The following is an 18,269-nucleotide window of genomic DNA, read 5'->3' as shown; positions in this document are numbered from 1 at the left end:
TATGATTGGAATGAAGAGGTTTTAGGTTAGCACTAACAGGATTTCCAGGCCTAGGACTGTTTTTTTAAAAAGGTTAAACTTGGGTTATATATGTGCACAACTTTAAATATGAATTGCATGGATTTCCAAAAGGATTTTGTACCTGGAAAAACCTGCAGGATGAAGAAATAAAAGAGTTAGGGGGCAAGAATGCAATACAAAAAAAGTTTTAATGATTTCTTAGGTTTGAAAAAAACAAAATGAGTAAAAGATGACACCATGCTACTACTTATTCCTGGTGTGATAAAAATAAAGAGGGATTTTTCCCTCTTCATATAATGAGGGTCATCTAGGGTCATATAATGAAGCTGAATGATGTGTTATTCACACAGAAAAAAAAGTAGAGAGTTGTAACTCAGACCCAATTAATGTCTTTCATTTAGTGATTAAGTTTAAATTCTGCCTTATGGTAGGGCTATTTCAGTTACAAGAAAAAAACATTCCTTTAAAAAATGCTTTGCTGCCTTTCCAAACACTTTCCCCCAAATTTAAGGTACTGCAACATAACAGTTACCATATTAATAAATCAAACGGTTGATATGTTCTAGAGAGAATGCTTGCATGCATTTACTCTGAACCTAAGTATTTTTCTCCTTGCAAATGAGTCCTACAGTCATTCTGAAACTAATTTCCATCTTACTCCGAAAATAATATTACACATTGTGCAGCCTGTTAATTTAAATTTACTGTCTACTCAAAAAGCTTTGCAGCTATGAATTAGGCTTAAAGGTGGAACAATTTTTAAAGAGTTTAATGCTTTGTACAGTATATTTTATTGAACACACAGTTCTGGTGAGGAATATTTTTTTTTCTTATTATTTGCCTGTGAGCAATTTGTACGTTACTGTCATTTCTTGCAAAATGATTTCTTTTTTTTGGAAGTGTCAGTAGCACACCTATCCTAGGGACAAAAATATATTCACAGTTATCTCGTCATTATCACTGAGATAAAAAGAGCAATGAATCAAACAGCAATTGGAAAGTAGGCAAACATGTTAGTTCAAAGAAAGAAAGAATAGTTTTAATATATCACCTGCTGTTTCTGTGCTATTAGGAGCATCATTTACATATTTTTAGTCAAATTGCTGCCTACAAAGTTAACACTCAAGGTGTTGCAGTGTCATTTTGACCCTCTGAATTTCTGCAGCTTGGTTCTGGCCACTGGATCCTTGATTCCATACTTGGATTAAAACAAAATGTGTTTCTGCTTTCAGGAAACTTGCAAGTCTGTTTGTGAATCTCCTAAGAAGGCATCTGAAAACAGTTCTATCCCATACAGCTGAACTGGGTTAGTTGTTGTACTTTCACAAAATATAGCAGTATTGCCAAATGTTTTAATATTATTCTTCCATACAGGCTTATCAGCTGATAATGATACAATCCACAAAGCTCATAAGACAATCTGAGACCATTTCTAAATGCAGGTAGTCTTCAACTTACAAACACAATTGAGCCCCAAATTTCTGTTGCTAAGAACTTCTGTTGCTGAGACATTTGTTAAGTGAGTTTTGCACCATTTTATGACCTTTCTTGCCACATTTGGTAAGTGAATAACTGACCATTGTTACATTAGTAACATGGTTATAAAGTGAATCTGGCTTCCCCATTGACTTTGCTTCTCAGAAAGTCACAAAAGAGGATCACTTGACCCCAGGACCCCAGGATAAATATGAGTCAGTTGCCAAGCATTTGAATTTTGATCATGTGACCATGGGGATGCTGCAATGGTCAAAGTGTGAAAAATGGTCAGAAGCAGGAAGTGGGTTCCAACCGGTGTTACCACCGATTCTCTTCGCGCACGTGCTTTGTGCGCGATCGGCCGAAGAAGTTGCAGAAAAAATGCTTTTAAAAGCCTCTGAAGTTCCCAGCTGAGTTGCCTGATCGTCAGAGGCTTTTAAAAGCATTTTTTTAAAGAACCTCTTCAGCCGAAGAGGTTGTAGAAAAAAATGTTTTTAAAAGAAAAAAAAGCCTCTGATGATCAGGCAGCCGATGTCGTCAGAGGCTTTTAAAAGGAAAAAAAGCCTCTGATGATCAGGCAACTCAGCAGGGATCGTCAGAGGCTTTTAAAAGCATTTTTTTAACAACTTCTTCAGCCGAAGGGGTTGTAGAAAAAATGCTTTTAAAAGTAAAAAAAAAAAAGTTGGCCACGCCCACCCAGTCACATCACCCCCCACCAAGCCACACCCACAGAACCGGTAGTAACAAATTTTACATTTCACCACTGATGTGTATATGTTTGGTTGCCAGTCTTTTTTATTTTCACCTTTGTTCATTGCAACACTTCTTACTGCTTCACAATTTTCGGAGTTGTACTGGGAGCAATGGGGAGGAATGATCAGACATCAGTGGCATCTCACTGAGTTTTACACCTTTTCGAGAGTGTGATAAATGTGATGACTGTAAAAAAAAAGCAATGTTGTTTATATCAGACTGAATGCCAGCTAACTTGTTGCTCAGGATAAACATAACAACACTGTTCTCTTTGTATGAGTTATTAAATTTCAAGGTTAATGACAGCAAATGCAAACTTTTATTTAACTAGGAAATCTGTTTGTTAATCTAAATTGATATAAAGTAGTGCTGCTACTTCAGCTTCCCAAATATGTGTTGATCCCAGGATTAACAGAATAATAGACTTGGAAGGGATCTTGGAGGTCTTCTATTCCAACCCCCTGCTCAAGCTAGAAACCCTATACCATTTCAGACAAATGGTTGTCCAATCTCTTCTTAAAAACCTCCAATGTTGGAGCACCCACAACTTCTAGAAGCAAATCATTCCACTGACTAATTGTTCTAACTGTCAGGAAATTTCTCCTTAGTTCTAGGTTGCTTCTCCCCTTGATTAGTTTCGATCCATTGCTTCTTGTTCTGCCTTCAAGTGCTTTGGAGAATAGGTTGATGCTGTCTTCTTTGTGAAGAATCATGTTTTTGATGTCTAACCTGACCCCATGTTTGATGATAATGAAAAATCCTGAAAATGATAAGAGCATCAACAGATTTGCATTTCCCCTATTTTCCAATGTAGGGTAGCTACTTAGACTACTAAAACTGTTTCTGAAGCTTAATTATTATAATCCATTTGCTTGCATTTATTTTGTCCCAGAATGAAAGGTTTTGGTATTATGTGGATATATCCCATATAGTGGAGTTCTTTTTGGTTTCTTTATTGATTGCTATGAGGATGTATCATATTTTAAAGAAATATAGCCTAAATTGAATTTTTGTTGTCTCCAACCAAAATCTGGCAATTAAAAAAAAACCCCAATAGATTAAAAAACAAGTGAAAAATAATAGCCTTCATATCTGCAAACAGTTTATCTACTTCCAGTAGATGAGATTATATTTTTAGGTTGGGTTGAACTGTGGAGTCCTTGGTGCTTTTTGAGCATAGTTGGATAGCTAACATTCATATACTTAACATGTATAGAAGAAGAAATAGTTAACTCACGGAATTTTGAATAAGTCGACTTCTCTTGGCCATATTTTCAAAAGAACTATCTTGATCAGCAGAAGCTATTTTCAGCTTTGGAGGTGTTACAACCTTTTTCAAGTAATTCAGAAAAATCAAGAATTATGTGAACAACTGCAATAATTTATGAAGGAACATGGACAAGGAAAAAGAATCTATTAACTGGGGTCTTGAAATCATCTTTATAAGAGGCTTTTCAATGTTTACCACATTCACACTTACAACCATCAGTAGTGTGCCTGTTTCGAATACGACTGGGGAAAGATTTATATTGGAATTGGCATCCAAGTTATCTTCAGAAAAGGTTCATAGTTTTAGAATTTACATACACAATTAGTATGTTGTTTTTTTTTATAAACCAAACATTCACATTATCAACTATCCTTATCCAGAGGCAAACTGTTTACTTTGACTTAAAAATCTTCCATGCAGTTTTCTTTTTTGCTTTTTGAATGACCTGTTTGTCACATTTATATAGTTTAAAAAAATCAGTTCTAAATGGACCTCAACTCTCTCCCCCTCCCCTGCTCAAAAATATAAAATGCCCACGTGTCTGTCATAAACATGGATCTTTTGGGGGGGAAAAACCCGGAGAATCTTTTGCAAACTCAAGACAGATGATGGTATGCAACTCCTTAGAAACTTCAGATCTTATGAATAATCCTCTCGTTGGCTGGTATATTTTCAAGTTTCCAACATTGGGCATAAACAATTTGTGCTGTTGTTACTATATGTAAAATGATATGTTGGAGTTGCTTCTTTATCTTTTGATTAATTGTACATTTGCCTATCATCCAGTAAAATTTAATTTCCCATATTCTTATGTCATGGGTGTTCAAGATGTTATAAACAGTGTAGGGTTTTTCTTTTGCCTTCCTTTTCTATAAAACTATCAATTATACTGTCATTAGTGGAAAGGATATACAATTGGTAATTCTGTTTTGATGTTGTTTATTTACAGCATTTTTCAATTACCCATATTTGTAACTTAATCCTGTGCTCTTTTTTTTTTTTCCAGGAGCAAATTTAATTCATGCTATTTGAAATCACCCAGCTCTGACTTGGTCTTATTCCTCCAAAGGTATGCTGAGTTAGAACTACTCTGTACTTTGTCAGTGACTAACTACCAGGAGATTCAGGTGCTAGGGCTGTAGTCTAAACTGGAAAGTCAGAAAACAACTACGGCCATGAAACGTTCGTCCATGTACTTGCAGGAGTTTAGCTTGACTGGCTTTTTTATGGCTTTCTGCTAGTGAAACTATGCTTTTATGCGGTTATATTGCACTGAGGTTAGATATCTAAGCCAAGATTCATGCAGGAAGACTTTTAGGCTGCAGACCTATATCCATTCAATATTTGCCTGTTACACAAAGAATTGTCTTTTGCTGCAAAACATTATGGCTTATATGGTATTTTTTTCTGTGCTTAATAAAACAGCATTTATTACTTTTAAAGAGCAAGGAAACAATTTTATTCTGATCTGTATTTTAAGCTACTATACTCCCTTAATTATTCATTTTCACCTATTAATCACACCAGAGGTTCACTACCTATTGCTCTAACAACCTTTGATGGAGTTTGCAAAGCTCCTTTAAAAGGTGTCAAGAAATTGTAATGCACCTAAGCATCAGCATTTGTTAAAATGCATGATCAGATTTTACACTCTCTCTCAAATGATAATGATGCTAATAGTGGTAGTAATCAGTATTAGGGAATGTAATTCAGGATGACTCCATGGCAGGGGTGAAATTCAGCAGGTTCTGACAGGTTCTGGAAAACCGATAGTGGAAATTTTGAGTAGTTTGGAGAGCCGGCAAATACCACCTCTGGCTGGCCCCAGAGTGGGGTGGGAATGGAGATTTTGCAGCATCCTTCCCCTGCCACGCCCACCAAGCCACACCACACCCACCAAGCCATGCCCACAGAAACGGTAGTAAAAAAAAATGAATTCCACCACTTCTCCATGGTGGTGAATGATAGTTCCAGTGAGAAACAAGGAGATATTTCACATATAATATTTCAGTAATTGTTGCATTTACATTTATACATTTGATGTGAACAATACTGTAAGCATTTCTTCCTGGAATGCTCCCATTTTTAGAATGGGATGTAGTTGATGGTCTCCAACCTACTTCCATGCTCTACTCTCTGAAAATTTGTTCTGGAGTTCTATAATTTTGCAGGACATAGGAGCAGAGAAAGATTTCTTTTCCAGAATTGCGGAAGAGCTATTCTGGACCCAAACCAATATCCATATTGAAGTTTTCAACTGGGAAGTTACTGACTTCCTCCTAAAAGCAAATATCATGGTTTTTCTTTTCTAAAAATTCAGCTTGTTATTATAGGACAATCAAGTCTCCTGAAAAAGCGCTCCAAAAGGGAAGGAAGTATAGAAAGCAATAAGATGACATGGCTTAAACTAAGATGTAAAATTGATTTCATTTTAAAGAAATCTGCCTTTCACATCATAGTATTTCACAAGTCTCCTCAGAATTCAGTGGAACTTCTGGTTATATGTATATATTCTGAGTGAAACTTACTTCTGAGAAAAAATATTCATGATTATTCTGTAAATTTAATTCAGATGATTTGGTAAAGACAATCATTATGGCAGTTACAGTATACAGTATAGATATTTATTGTCCATCCAAATATGCAATGTCTTATACAAAGTTAGATCTTATTAATGATGATGGGTGATTTGAACCCCACCTGATAAAACCTTTCATTCTATATTAGGAAGGAAAAATATAATATCATAGGTCAACACTATTAATAGTTCAAGAAAATGTTACCAAGTACTTTACAAATATTTTATAAATAAATACTGGCAAATTCACAAAGAATAACTTTCAGAATAGCTGAATTTTAATGTTCTTGTCTTTATGAAGCTTCCATTTAAGCAGTTTACTTTAAACTCACCCTATAGATTGGTATAGATCCAAATACAATACCAGCTTCTTTGTTTACAGATTTGAAACTTTCCAAAGGGGTTTTATTGACCTGTAATATTAAAATAATATAATTTGAGTTCCAAAAATATTTGTCTCTCAGTTGTATTGTATTTAATATATTAATTTTTATTTCTAAAATCTGCCTTAAGTTGAACTCAGTTCCTGTTTCATTGAAGTACAGCTTCTTTAGTGAAAATAATAGTGGCTAGATATAGTTCTGACTTGCAGACTAGACTGGGAAGTAAAAGAATCTCCAGAAGATGGCAAGGTATACCATTTCTACTGTTACCAAAAAAAACCCCAAAAAACCAAAAAACAAACTCTCTAGTGCAGTGATGGCTAACCTTTTTGCCGTCGTGTGCCAAAAGCGGGAGATTGCGGGGGGTGGGGTGTTGCACGCGTGTGTGCCCATACCCATAATTCAATGTGACCCACATTCACGACCCCCCCGCACTCCCCCGTTTTTGGCACGCGATGGCATGGTGGGCCCAGTAGGCCCGTTTTTCGCCTTCCCCAGGCTCTAGAGCCTTTCTTGGAGCCTAGGGAGGGTGAAAACAGCCTTCCCCACCCCCCAGAGGCCCTCTGGAGGCTGGAAACAGTCTGTTTCCCAGCTTCCAGTAAGCCTAGAAGGCCCAAAAATCAGCTGGCCGGCATGCGCATGCGCGCTGGAGCTGAGCTAGGGCAATGCTTGCGTGCCCACAGATATGGCTCTGCGTTCCACCTGTGGCACGTGTGCCATAGGTTCGCCATCACAGCTCTAGTGTCTATAAAGTCACCAAAAGTTGAGTTCAATTCAAGGAATTTCACAACAGCAATATTCTTCTTTGTTTCATTATTTCAACATAGGTTTGTTTGAACAAATAAAGGAATGTTAGTGCTACTTTCATTATACAATGTAAGGCATACATTTTTCTTAAATAGTTCGGAAGTATGAAGTTTAAGCATTGCTTACTATAATTTGAGTCATAAGCTGACAGAATGATAGTTCTCAAATTTCATATTACACAGTTGGAAAAACCAAAAGCTTGTCTAGCCAAACCCAAGTCTTTCTTACTGTCTTGCTTAGCATGATCCAAAATCCAATAAAATCCAATAACCATTCCAATAAGACACTGTTTCTTAACCTTAGCACCTTTAAGATGTGTGGACTTCAACTCCAAGAATTTCTCAGCCAGGAGTTGAACTCTATACATCTGAAAACTGCTGAGATTGAGAAACACTGCAGTAAGGCAAAATAAAGTTTCAACAGTTAGCACCTTGGGAGAAGCCAGGGACTTGAAAAACTTAAAATCCAGATCAACTTCATGTCGGCTAGGCTTTTTCAAGGTTAAAGATGACTTGGTCATAGTCTTCCATCTATTAAAAAGGTATAATTGAGAAGCAATATGTTACTTGCAAAACAAAGGAAGCATTCAGTTTCATAATTATGGCGGTGATGAATACCATTAATCTCAATTCCAATATGGTCACCAGGAAAACAAAATAGTGTTACTCTGCTAGTTTAATGCTGCAATTTGCTTAGGCATAAGCCCCGTTGGAATACAATTATTGAAGAATAATATTCATTGAATACAATGGCTATTTATTCTGATTATGTATTTGTGAGATTGCTTTAAATCAGAAATAAACCCAGGCAAGACTCTGGCATTGAGTACACTTCTTTAACAAATAACATTTATTTATTGATTGCCCACCTCCAGTGGACTCTGGGTGGCACACAAAACTATAAAAAAATAGTTAAAACTATTAAATTGGACAGACAGACTAGTAGACTAAAATGATCCAATAAACAACAAATGCAATAAAACAAAGCAGGAGCCTTACAGAAATCATGAAACACCAACTCAGACCTGGGATCCAGGCCAGGTTTTGAAAGGTTTCCGGAACCCCAGGAGAGAGGGTCTCTTCCTTATATGGATGTGTGTGATATACTGTTCCAGAGGGTGGGAGCAGCAACAGAAGGCATGTTTCCATGGTCCCACAAAGTGACAGTGTTTAATGGACCTGAAGCACAGTCTCTGTTCTGGAATGTACTGGGTGGGCAGAAACTATTGGAGATAATTTTATTGACAGGCAAACAATACTTCAAAAATGAATAGATTAGAATAGGAAGAGATGATGGAAGATAAATATTTTCATCATTAGCTAATTGCTGCCAGACTGTAAATCCTATTTGCTGCCTGACATCACAGTGAGAAAAAAATGATGTTTCCCACTATGTGGCTCCTAACAATGAAACAGAAAAACCAAGCTAAAAAGGAGAGGCAATTAGTGATTACCACAGATGTAAATAAAAGATTCAGGTAGTTGAGACAAAACAATTCCTGATTTATTGTAGAGGAATGGATCAATGATGAGGACATTTCTGGGAAAAATTAAGGATCCTATTAACAGCATTAATATAAAAGGACCATCAAAAATTTAACAGAAACTCAATTAGCTGACATTATGTGCCACTCCTTATACAAATATGAGTGTGTGAAATACAGTACAACTGGTGCAGAATCTACCGTTTCCCCTAAAATAAGACATCCCTTGATAATAAGCCCAATTGGGCTTTTGAGCACATGCACTAAAATAAGCCCCTGCCCCAAAACTAATCCCTCCCCTAAAATATTTAAATGCATGCATAGCTGGTCCCCACCATTTCCATTGTTTCCTCCATGCGCCCCAAAATAATAAGACCTGCCCAAAAATAAGGCCAAGCGCTTATTTTGGGGTTCAAAAAAATATAAGACAGGGTCTTATTTTCGGGGAAACACGGTATATACTATTAAATTTCTCCTGTTTATAATTTTCTGTTGGTACATCATGGTACACCATAGGACTAAATTAAATCTAGCACCTCTTACTCCTGTTGGATTCAAATTTTGCCTCTGTGCTGCTGTGGTCAGCATTGGTCACATGATTGTCATGGCCCAATGGATGAATGACAACGTGGAACTGAATCCGAAATTTGAAATTTCTTAATGGCAATTAAGAATGGTTCTTAATGGTTCTTGGGAATATACCAGAATGGAGAGCAGCGTAGCAGTCTTCTTCATGGTCTATGGTTTCCTTTGTTTCCCCTTCTGCCACAAAGGGGCAAGCAATTCTGTGGGTCAGCTGAGGAAGAAGAGGAAGGTTCACTAGGGCTATGCTAAAGGTTAGAAAGTAGGGGAGGAGGAAATGGTGCCAGCCTTATTATATGTGGAAAGTATGATTCAACAGGTCATGGGCTGTCTAGTTAATCATAATACTAAATGAACCTCTTATGTCCATTACTTCTGATTTGAAAGTGTGCTAAATACTTTTAGCAAAGCAGATGTGCAATCTCACCTTTCCCTGTCAAAAAACAGAGGGTATTCAAACTTCTGCTTTTTATCCATAAACTTGGATTCTTCTTTTATTGTGAATGGAATTTCATTTACATCACAGGGCAAAATTATATCGGAAGATTCAGTAATTTCAAACACTCTGCGCTGTCCAAAATAGCCAAAGTAGACTCCACGAATTGAATGCCAAAGTCTATTAAAGAAATCCAACCAAGAAATATTTTTAAAATATTGTCAGTATAAAAAGAGATTGGCGGCAATGATATGGAGAGGCTTCAAATAATATTATGAAAAATACTAATCAAGTACAATCTGCATTATAATAATTTTTAATGGAGTACCTTTCAGGCAATACATTAATAGTTGACAATTCAGGTCAATATATGTAATTGCCAAGATGGCAACTGTAATGTTTCATCAGCTACCCTTTGGTAACAATTGGCTCACAGAAAAAGATTATGGGATATGCTTGCCTGGAACACCAACTCTAAGTAAGACCTGACCTAAACATTTTCCCTTTGTCTTCCTCTTGTTCTTCTTTTTTTAAAAAAATATATTTTAGCCATCTTTCACTAGTGGCCATCTTTTTATGGTGGTGGCTAACTTGCCATCAGGAGAGGCCAACATTGCCAAATTCTCAGAGTCCCAAGCTCCATTAATAGGATGCATGGTCAGCTCCAAAACTGATAGGCACTTAGTAAAGAACTATCTAGGCTGGTTAATACTGGGATTGAAAGCCTCAGACAAGAAACGTTCAAATCAGCGGCAACAGCTAAATATAACTAACCTGACAGAACCATCCGTGGATGCAGTCACCACTAGGCATTTTTCATCATCACAAAACAGGCTGACTATTTTAGCTGAATGAGCCCGCCAACAAATTTGTTGCTTTACATGCTGCAAAAAATGTAAGTTAACATGAGCTGTCTTCATGTGCACAATTAAGTCAGAATTCTTAACACTTTAAAAAGGCACGGTGGCCAGATTCAGACACAGCTAAGTCTCAGTAGGTGATTCTCACATCATGGCAAGCCAAAAGTGGACAAGATACATTATGTCTTAATTGTATATACCATATTTTTCGGAGTATAAGACGCAGCGGAGTATAAGACGCAGCTTAGTTTTTGGGGAGGAAAATGGGGGGGGGGGAATCTGCCTACCAGGTATTCATCTGGCTAGCGTCCTTAGTCTGGTCAGCTTAGTTTGGTCAGCACATTAGTTTGCTGGTTTTTTATCCCCTGCATGGGGATAAAAAACAGCTTCTAAGGCACAGCTGAGAGGAAGCAGCAATGAGAAAAGCAGGCAAGGCACAGGGAGATCGCTTCACTCGGCTAGCACTTAGTTAGGGCTGAAAAAAAGCTTCTAAAGAACAGCTGAGAGTTGGAGCAAAGCATGGAGATCGCTTCACTTACTAGTGCCTTGTTAAAGCACAGCGGAGAGTCGAGGGAGCAGGCAAAGCTGGGAAGATGGCTTCACTCGCTAGCGCCTCATTAGTGCCTCGTTAGGGCTGGAAAAAAGCTTTGAAAAAGCTACATTTGGAATATAAGATGCACCCAAATTTTCAGCCTCTTTTAGGGGGGAAAAAGGTGCGTCTTATACTCCGAAAAATGTGTGAGGCAGTCTACAATTCCAGATAGTCTGGGGACTATTGATGGGTAATTGGAAATTATAATGTCTACACAGTTGAAATTTAAAGAACAGGTTGCGAAAAAAGGTATGAAGACTCAAATCCTAGCTTTTATATGAGAACTTAAGCACATTCAAATTGTTAATTTGATATGGAAACTGAAAACTGAGATAACAATGGCTAAGCGATGCAGGCATGTGATATCAAACTTTCCCAATTGCCATTCTTAAGCAAGGACTACCTGTTTGCATTTGCTTTTGTTAAACTTTGTTGCTTTGTACCTATTCATTTATTAACATTCTTTACATTTTATTTCTGCCTTCTTCTTAGCAGTCTTTTGAATTATTTGCAAATTTAATAAACATTCATCTCTTCATTGTCATTAAAAATGCTGATATGTAAAAGCCTGTGAATGATCTTGTGACAATCACATAATTAATAGTTTCATGCCAGTATCTAATAGCATTATTTTTAATAATTCTTAGATTATTAGTATACTAATCCAAATTAATAATCCAATTTTAATTTATAAATACCAGATTTTTAAACATTTTAATAACTTCAAATGTGAATTTAGCAGCTTTGGGAAATAAAAATTCTGCATGTAAGCCATATTGAAAATAATTCTCATTCCCACAGATGTTTCTTGAATTAAACAAATCATTAACTTTCTTATGTTTCACTTACTTTCAGTGTTTAAATTAAATCTATATGTAACATACATAAGCAAAGAACATGGATGATGTGTGAACTGGAGGATGGGAGACATTATTTTACATTTTGCTCACCCTGTTTGGCTCTTTTTGATCTTCCAGGAATGAGCCAATATTCCATCGAATAACATTTCCCTCTGTAAGACAAATCATCGATTAAAAAATTAGAACTTTTTCATAATACAGAATTGGCCAAGGGCTGTCCCTAAAATAATCCTGTAAATTAAGAAACAGTGGAATAGGTATCAAGTGAACAATGATATTTTATGATTCAAACAGGGTCTCTTGATGGCTGTTTTGTTCTGACTAAAGAAGACAGCTTAATATAAATTATTTTTATATCACAGAAACCCATTTTTCTAATTTAAAACAGTGTTTAAGGCTATAAACACGTTTTCATTTTACCAAAATCTTGCTTAGATTACTATGAAAAACAGATTCAGCAACTACTGCCATCAACCTGGAATCTTGCTATTATCTTACACACTGTAATGCTGTATGTATCATCTTACACAGTCTTGCCAGGCATGGCAATACATCTCATTTCCCCACTTTCCTTTGAGAAATTTGCTTAGATCAGAAGTTCTTAGACTCCATATATCTGGATAAGTTGCTTTACTGAAGATAAGAAATAAGTCATATAGATGCAGAAGGTCTGCTTCAGTGGTAGGATTCAAAAACTTTTTTACTACCGGTTCTATGGGCGTGGCTTGGTGGGCGTGGCAGGGGAAGGATACTGTAAAATCCCCATTCCCTCCCCATTCTAGGGGAAGGTTACTGCAAAATTCCCATTTCCTCCCAATCAGCTGTGACTTGGGTGGCAGGGAATAGATGGGGCCGGGGCCAGTCAGAGGTGGTATTTACCGGTTCTCTGAACTACTCAAAAATTCCGCTACCGGTTCTCCAGAACTGGTCAGAACCTGCTGAATACCACCTCTGGTCTGCTTCCTGCAGAAGTCTATTTCAGGGTTTAAATTCCAGGCCTTTCCCTTCAGTCTTTATGAGTCAAATTGAAATTTGGTTCTTCTCTTCTCAGCCCTTAAAACTGGGAGACAATGGCATGGTGTTTATACAAAGGTTCTGTCTAGTCTGAGAGGGCCTGATTTTTGCCTCATCAGCTTAATCTTTTGCATATAGTTTCTTGCAGTTAGGTATATTATATTTTTACACACATGATTTATTTATTTAGAAAGTCTATATACCTACTGTTTTAACAATTCAGGGTGGATTACAGACACATTTAGAAAAAAACATTCAATTGTACATTAAGATATAACTGATATAATAGTAACATTCAAAAGCCTGGAAAAGTACTTATTTATTTTATTTATTTAACAAATTTATATAGCCACCCATCTATACTGTATGACAATCATACTGAGCAATAAAGCTTACCTTTATTAGCAGCAAAAAGCATTTTGGCAGCCCCATCAGCACAAAGTGCCGTCAAAGGAATTGGAGGATGTTTTGTGTATGGCAGAATTTCTTTCAGTAGATCTCCCTTTACAAAGAGAAATACAATCACACTTTAACAAATCAGAATTTTCTGCAGTTAGGACTTGAGGATTGCATGAGTCATACCCATTTGCAAAAACAATATTTTGTTTTATCCATTAAATTGGCCTGCAGCAAAACCTTATGCCTACTTCTTTCTAAGTAACTTATACTGTACTCAGTGTACTGCACTGCGTTCATGCTTCACACTAAGCTAAGGCTTTTTAAAACAACGTTTGTTGTGCGAGTGGAAAGGTCTGATTTGCACATTAGACATAAACTACTGTTCACTAACAAAAATGCTGGGTTCAAGTTGTCATGGCCAGCTCAGACTCTGGTGAGGATGCCAACAATGAGCAGCCGATTCCTGTGTCGCTGTCAGATAACCAGGAGGCAGCTGCCATCAATCTCTGAAGACAAGGAATCTGAGCTGCTATCGGTACTTGCTCCCAGTGCAAAGGTTCACCATGCAAATAGGAGAGCAAAGGTGCTCGGCAAGGACCCTCACAAGAAAGGACCCGGACAAGAGGTGGGTTTCAGCAGGTTCTGATCAGTTCTGGAGAACCGGTAGCGGAAATTTTGAGTAGTTCGGAGAACCAGTAATAAAAATTCTTACTGGCCCCGCCCCCATCTATTCTCTGCCTCCCAATTCCCAGCTGATTGGGAGGAAATGGGGATTTTGCAGTAACCTTCCCCTGGGGTGGGGTGGGAATGGAGATTTTACAGTATCCTTTCCCTGGAATGGGGTGGGAATGGAGATTTTACAGTATCCTTCCCCTGCCATGCCCACCAAGCCACGTCCACCAAGCCACATCCACAGGACCTGTAGTAAAAATTTTTGAAACCCACCACTGACCTGGACCCCTTTCAAGTGAGCAATGCTGGGCTTGCTTCAATGAAAGAAGAGCATCCAGCTGAAGCCTCCTTATTGGCAACACCTGTCTGGTTACCCAGACTTTGTATGCCTTGTCTCCTGACTTCACTTGACCACTCATGGGCCCACTGTTTTGGATTTGGAATTCTCTTAAGGCAAGCTTGCTAGATATTTGAGTTGATTTCTCTAGTGTCTACATGGGTGTTTGCACTGACATTTCCTTTGCTACATGTTCATTCGTTTCACAGACTTCTCCGTTAAGTTTGGAAGCACCTCCCTATGTGTTTGCAAGTGTGTGGCCTGAGACAGGGCAACATTACATCACTTTAAGATAAAGCCAAATGAACCACCAGTGGCATAGAAAGAAGTGAATAATTTTATGTGTTTGGGGGACAACAGAAAAATAGGAAAATATGGAAGATGTAGAAACGTCTTTTGACTGGATGGAAACGTAACTGAAACTCTTCTTTGCTACTTCACTACTTTAGTCTAGTTCCATAAAAGGACTTACCGTAATGCTCCATAGATAAATGTAGCCATCTTCATGTGCTGAGGCTAGTATGGGTATAGAATGATAATCATGTTTTTCAACTGATAATAGATTGGGTATTGCTCCTTTGCTTGTGGAAGAATCTGGAAACTTTGTTTCTAAAGCAGAAGATAATTCATCAACCAAACAGTATTCATATTTTCCTTTCCTTGAACATAACTTGTTTCTCATGTTCTATCATGACATGTATTAGCATACTCTATTTCCACTATTCACTTAAATTTTATTGAAATAAAATCCATCAAGAATGTTATTACATAAATAATCAAGTCTCTATCAAGTTGACTTCATGGAAAGACTTGAAACTTAATCTTATTGACCCCATGAAGTCAACAACATGTTGGCAACAACATGAAAACAACATGCCATTGCTTTCTTTCCAGATATTTTTTTCAACTTCTCATTTTTCTAGTGATTTTCCATTTAATCAATTCCAACTCTGTGAAGCTTTTCAAGATCAAGGTTAAGATGTGTGTTATGAAATAAATTCTTCAAATTTTTCTCTTTGGAATTCATGTAGACCTTGTGGAAATTATTCCTTTGCTTCCTGAAGGGGAAAAATGTGGAGGTTGTTTTTTTTCTGAAACAGAACATGATTCAACAAACAATATTCATGCTTTTCTTTCTTTGAACGATTTGTCATGTCATATCATTGATTTATTAATGTATCTATGTCCACCTTTCAAGCACTTCAGTGCTTCTGATACAGACGTATTAATTGCAATTTTCCTTGTCTGTCATTGAAGTAACCTCAAATAAACTAGCTGTTGCAGTTTTTTAAAAGAGGTTCTGAAACATACTCTCAAAAATGCAGCTTATTGTCTAAAGGAACTAAAATTATTCTGATTCATACCTGAAAGAGTTGTGCCAGCAGAGTCTCTTATGACACTATTCTGAAATCAAACAACAGAAATTTAGAAAGTAGGTTTTTTTCAACCAAATTCAAACTTAATTTAATCCTGCTGATTACTTTCAGTAAAAAAAACACCATCTTTTTAAACATGTTCTCATAATTAAATAAAACATGAATTTTTCAGAATATGTGCACAAGATGGGGTGAATGCTCTTCTAGCCTGCATTAAAGGGCTTTGAGAATTTAAAATGCCCCAAATAATTACACCCCCAAATTCAGACAAAATCCAAAATCCCATGTGCTTACTAAAGTTCTCAATATGAAATACAGCAGTCCAATGCACCTTCTGCTGCTCATTTCTTTAAAGAATTATACCAACCAGTCATCTCATTTCATTTTTGGGAACAGTAGGTAATAATGCTACCAGCAGAGAAAATAATACAGAAGTAATGCTGAACTTTAGGCTAATACAAATTATTTTACCCTATTCTCTATCGAAGTAAAATAAAAGCTTCACTTTCCTACTCTCTTCTACACAATGGATGGGAAGGTTTGTATGAAGCTTGAACTCCTGTTTCCAGCAGATCTATTCCTGTACTTGGTTGTTGCTTGAAAAGTACAGGTCCTTAGGAAGTTTCAGTTTATATTCTATTTCTGCTGCTTCTAAGAATTATTCCAACCAGTGGTGGGTTTCAAATTTTCTACTACTGGTTCTGTGGGTGTGGCTTGGTGGGCATGGCAGGGTAAGGATACTGTAAAATCTCCATTCCCACCCCACTCCAGGGGAAGGTTACTGCAAAATCCCCATTTCCTCCTGATCACCTGGGACTCAGGAGGCAGAGAATAGATGAGGGTGGGGCCAGTCAGAGGTGGTATTTACCAGGTCTCTAAACTACTCAAAATTTCCACTACCGGTTCTCCAGAACTGGTCAGAACCTGCTGAAACCCACCTCTGATTCCAACCCTATATTTATTTTTATCTGCATGCTTCATCATGATAAATTGCATGTAAGTTTTTTTTTATTTGTTATCTGATTTTTCTAGAGCTATTTCATTTGGGGCTTTGTCCAATTTTGTCTAACAGTTTAAATTTTTCATTTCCAAAATTTCATAAACAGTTATTCAGTTGTGATGAAAAGGAAACTATGGCATATTAGAGATACCCTGATTTAGTTGAGGAATATTATTGCCATGAGAAAATTCTCCCTGAGTTTAAGCTCAGCGTTCAGTTTGCATGCAGTTGCTATTGCAGCTACCATTTTCAGATAATTTTAATTGTTTTTTCCCCCTTATGCATATGTCCACAGATGCCAGAACAGAATCCATAGAGGTTGGATTAGAATACTCAGAAAATGTAAGCTTGGATGAAATCACCTCAAGAAAATATAAGAAAGTGCAATAACAAATCTTTCATAATCTTTCATATTCACAGCAGGCTTTGTTAAAATTATGAACCGTCAAGTTAGTATTGATTCTTAAATGACCACATACATTTTGTCTATCTATCTGTCCATAACCTATCATTTAGGCCTTCCAACAATTCATTTCCAATGATGTAAATAAGTCCATTCACCTTTTCTTCTTTTTCCTTCTACCTTTTCCAACATTAGAGTATACTACAGAGAACGTAGTTTTTGCATAATGTGTCTACAGTAGGACAATTTTAGCTTGATCATTTGTGACTTGAGTGAGAGATTTGGATTGATTTGTTCAACGATCCATTGTTTTCTTGGCTGTCTCCAAGTCTTTTCCAATACCAAAGATCAAATGCATTGATATTTTACCTACTCTACTTCTATCCAACCTTTGCTCCTATAGAGTCACAGAGAATACCATGTCTTGCACTATATTGATCTTTATCAGTACAGACACATCACAAGATTTCCAAGGCCTTCGTGGCTGCTCTATCAGGTCCTAGAGTGTAACATTTCTAAACTGCTTGTTCCTTTACTGTCATGGTTAATCAATAATTCCATTGTCAATTTTAAGGCTGGTTGTACCTGCTGTCATTAGCTACTCATAGTCACCTTGAGCAGTGAGATGGGCAATAAATAAATTTGATGATAATAATAATAATAATCTCCTTTGTATTTAATTTTAATCATATTTTTTTCATGTACTCCTTGATTTATATTGCAGATTCTTTTCATTTTTAGTTTTCAGGTAGTGTCATCGACAGCTAGGCTATTGGTATTTCTTCCTCCAGCTTTAAAACCATGCTCATCTTTTTCCAATCCGGCTTCTTTTGATATATATATATCATATAGGTTAAGTAAGTAAGGTGAAAATATAGCTTTGTTGCACTCTTTTGCCAGTGGTGAAATCCAAAATTTTTTACTACCAGTTTGTGGGCATGGCTTGGCGGGCATGGTGTGGCTTGGT

The 18,269-nt window shown here is 36.9% G+C and overlaps 1 protein-coding gene across 1 annotated transcript in view; it reads right to left on the bottom strand.

Moving 5' to 3' along the window:
• Nucleotides 1–2,270: 2,270 nt before the first annotated feature.
• WDR64 (WD repeat domain 64) overlaps nucleotides 2,271–18,269 on the bottom strand; it is a 59,338-nt gene continuing 43,339 nt past the window's right edge. Inside the window, exons 20-29 of the mRNA XM_087891009.1 lie at nucleotides 15,888–15,927; nucleotides 14,996–15,132; nucleotides 13,512–13,617; nucleotides 12,192–12,253; nucleotides 10,564–10,673; nucleotides 9,781–9,969; nucleotides 7,719–7,818; nucleotides 6,431–6,511; nucleotides 3,488–3,580; nucleotides 2,271–2,436 (exon numbers count right to left, since the gene is read on the bottom strand). Coding sequence (XP_087747135.1) covers nucleotides 2,332–2,436; nucleotides 3,488–3,580; nucleotides 6,431–6,511; nucleotides 7,719–7,818; nucleotides 9,781–9,969; nucleotides 10,564–10,673; nucleotides 12,192–12,253; nucleotides 13,512–13,617; nucleotides 14,996–15,132; nucleotides 15,888–15,927 — 1,023 coding nt within the window. The 3' untranslated portion in view covers nucleotides 2,271–2,331. The remainder of the gene's footprint in view (nucleotides 2,437–3,487; nucleotides 3,581–6,430; nucleotides 6,512–7,718; nucleotides 7,819–9,780; nucleotides 9,970–10,563; nucleotides 10,674–12,191; nucleotides 12,254–13,511; nucleotides 13,618–14,995; nucleotides 15,133–15,887; nucleotides 15,928–18,269) is intronic.

Source organism: Pantherophis guttatus, chromosome 1 (assembly GCF_059756535.1).
Source record: "Pantherophis guttatus breed Tessera chromosome 1, ASM5975653v1, whole genome shotgun sequence".
Taxonomy (NCBI): domain Eukaryota; kingdom Metazoa; phylum Chordata; class Lepidosauria; order Squamata; family Colubridae; genus Pantherophis; species Pantherophis guttatus.
This window is presented reverse-complemented; position numbering and strand designations above follow the sequence as displayed.